The following is a 3239-nucleotide window of genomic DNA, read 5'->3' as shown; positions in this document are numbered from 1 at the left end:
CAAGTGTACATGTGGGGTTAAATCTGATCTAAATATTTCTTGTTTCATGTTTCATGTTTAATCCTAATAAATCAAAGATATGTCAGCACCATGAAAGAAAACTACCTTCACTAACAGCCCTTTTATATAGTCATTTGACCAATGGAAATACTGTTTCTACATAACAGGTTACAACCTTGTAACTTTGGCAACTGTTGGTGGGCCAAATGAAATGGCTTGGTGGGCCAAATTTGGCCCGCGGGCCCCACTTTGGGCTCCTCTGCTTTAGACTTTTTCTGGCTGTTTTATCACTTGGTTCTCTCTCTGCTTACACAAGCTTCTTAGCTGAGTTATTTATTGTGAKGTTATTTTTGTCCAGTTTAGAGAGCAGATTATGGCGTGAAACCTCTCACTCAGAAATCTCACTGAGAAAAGATGGATCCACACCAGGTTCTTTGTCGTCCAGCCATGACAGGTCATCTGAGCTGATCTCAGTGAGGCTCGGGGTCGGGCTGAAGTCCTCCCAGTCAGACCCTTCTGTTCCGAACACCTTGTCGTGGCTGTGAGGGACTGGTGGTAGTGGGGCCGCTGAAGAGAACAGAAAATATGGGTACGAATTTGATTTGATGTTGGGGGCGGAGTCTGAGAAGGGGGCGGGGCTCACCTGATGTGTGAGCAGACAACAGAGATGTTGGTTCCTGCCCTCGGAGAARGAGACTCCTCACCTGAGCCTTCAGTTCTGACACCTGGGTTCTGTTGTGAACATTTAATGTAAGAAATCACTCGGTTGTGAGGCTTCAAACACTCTCAGAACGTTCTAAAAAGTAAAAGTTCTGAGGAAATTTTTTACCACGAGATCCTCTCTTTTCAGAACAAATATTTTCTTTGTTCAAAACTGAATAACAAAACACATTAAGTGACTTRAATCAGTGGATTTTTAAGGTTGATCCAATAATAAACAACATAATTTATTTACACAATCAAACAAAATCCCTACAGTATTTGTGAGCAATCAAATTTCCTATAAAAGTTTAACAAACTTTTAGGCTTAGATGTTAATAAACCATTTGTTTGTGGCACATTTCTTTCAGTTTTGGCAGGGCAGGTTTCAGAGGAAAGAAAGGAGGAGGAAGAGGATTAGTTTTTAACTTTATCCTTTAAAGGGATCCATGATTAGTTGTAACATTAGACTTAATTRGATAAACTTTTATTTAACTGTAAAATAAAGACTTTAAAAATACTGTAGGATGTTTAGTTTTGTAAATTTTTAAAAATATATTGTAACATGGACGGAGCCATTTTATTTCCACACAAAGCATTCTGGGTAAATGATGACGTGGATAGGTCCTAGGTGCGAGGCTGCTAGCGAGCTATATCCACCCTGAAGGTTAATCTTGGACAATATCTGATGATCGACTCTTTTAAATGAAACCAGAGAGCGTTGACAGAGAGGAGAAGGTAGAAATGACTCAGCCTGGGACTGAAAATATGGATGGAGGACAACAGAGCTGCTTCATGGAAGAACAACCTCAGATTAGCCTGTTAGCTTTAGCGTTAGCCCTGATGCTATCACCATATATATGTATTAGCTCAGCGCTACACATCCTCCTCTCATCACTGAGGTCCTCCATCCACATGACAGAGAGGAACACAAAAATGACTCAAGATGGAGGACCTCAGTTTAGCTTATTTGTCGCGCTAGCACTTAGCTAAGGCAATTTACAGTGGGCGCTAGCATGAAGGCTAGCAGGCTAAGCTGAGGTTCTTCTTCCATGAAGCAGCTCTGTTGTCCTCCATCCATATTTTCAGTTCCAGGCTGAGTCATTTCTACCTTCTCCTCTCTGTCAARGCTCTCTGGTTTCATTTAAAAGAGTCGATCATCAGATATTGTCCAAGATTAACCTTCAGGGTGGATATAGCTCGCTAGCAGCCTCGCACCGAGGACCTATCCACGTCATCATTTACCCAGAATGCTTTGTGTGTAAATAAAATGGRTCTGTCTGTTTTAAAATATATTTTAAAAAATTTACAAAACTAAACATCCTACAGTATTTTTACAGTCATTATTTTACAGTTAAAATATATGTTTATCAAATAAAGTCTAATGTTACAACTAATCGTGGATCCCTTTAAAGGAGGTCTCCTGAGACCAAGGTCAAAGACAGGTGGAACTGTTTATTCCACCTCGAGGTGACCACTACACAACATTAAGGCAGGATACACATTTGTGGCACACAATCACATGCATTTGAATAAAAACAGCTTTCTGAAATTTACCCAGTTTATTTCAACTAAATGTATGACTCTGGTAATGTCTCTTTTTTWATTTGATCTCATTTTGAAATTGAAGGCAGTTGTTTTTTTGTCAACATTTTCCCTAATACTTAAACCCTTAGAAGTGAAAGAGGGTCTACGAGCACATGTTCACACACATACCTGATGTGATGGATCTCTTGCTGAGTGTGTGGATACTGGCAGAGAGTCTTTACCAGWTCACTGCAGTGTGTTGTGCAGCCGTCTGTCAGCTCCTGCTGAGCAAAACACACAAAACAATTGCCGAGGACACGAAACAATGCTAGCAGCAAAACCACAAGCAAAATAAACCTTGTGATACAATGTGCGTGTGTGTACTTTGCAGCTGCGTTCACACTGCCTTCTGGTCTCTCTGGCCTCTTTCAGCTGGAGGTACGTGTCGTCTTCCTGCCTCTCTTTCAAGATGAAAAGACAAAAGATGTGAACACGGGTGTTCCTGCTTTTGTTTGATAAGTCAACACAGCAGGGCGAGGTGGGTTTTTTCACTCACTGAGACGTGTTTTCAGCTGGTCCACCTCTTTCCGCAGGTGTTCCAGCTCCTCTCTGTGAAGTTTTGAGTTCAAACTGAAGAAACACGGAAAAGAGCAAGGTTGTGACTTAATGAACGAGTTCTTTTTATGAAAATGTGAATACGTTTGTGAGCCGTCGCATCGAAACGAGGATGAAGTCTAAAAGTTGTATGTGGAGAAATAGGCAGATAGCTTTGATTCAAACGCTTGCAAAAATGACAATTTGTCAAAATATAACAAATTAATGTGTTATTAATTTATCATTTCAATGAACTGTCTGAAAACTTACTCTAAAAAATGTTTTGAAGCACTTTTTTGAGGATTAGCAAGCAAAAACCCAATTTTAAGGAAAAACGCCTTAAAAATGTTGAGATTTTCCCTGTGAGCTATCAAAGCTTTTGTTTCTTTCCAGCTGGGAAATCTCAATATTCAAATACT

At 40.0% G+C, this 3239-nt stretch overlaps 1 protein-coding gene across 1 annotated transcript in view; it reads right to left on the bottom strand.

Annotated features, from left to right (window-relative positions):
• Positions 1 to 405: 405 nt before the first annotated feature.
• Positions 406 to 3239, bottom strand: part of LOC106533387 (RILP-like protein homolog) — a gene marked incomplete at both ends in the record, with an annotated part of 4315 nt that continues 1481 nt past the window's right edge. Inside the window, 5 exon segments of the mRNA XM_014029651.1 lie at positions 406 to 567; positions 644 to 732; positions 2416 to 2510; positions 2611 to 2687; positions 2783 to 2856. Coding sequence (XP_013885105.1) covers positions 406 to 567; positions 644 to 732; positions 2416 to 2510; positions 2611 to 2687; positions 2783 to 2856 — 497 coding nt within the window.

Source organism: Austrofundulus limnaeus, unplaced genomic scaffold (assembly GCF_001266775.1).
Source record: "Austrofundulus limnaeus strain Quisiro unplaced genomic scaffold, Austrofundulus_limnaeus-1.0 Scaffold935, whole genome shotgun sequence".
Taxonomy (NCBI): Eukaryota; Metazoa; Chordata; class Actinopteri; order Cyprinodontiformes; family Rivulidae; genus Austrofundulus; species Austrofundulus limnaeus.
This window is presented reverse-complemented; position numbering and strand designations above follow the sequence as displayed.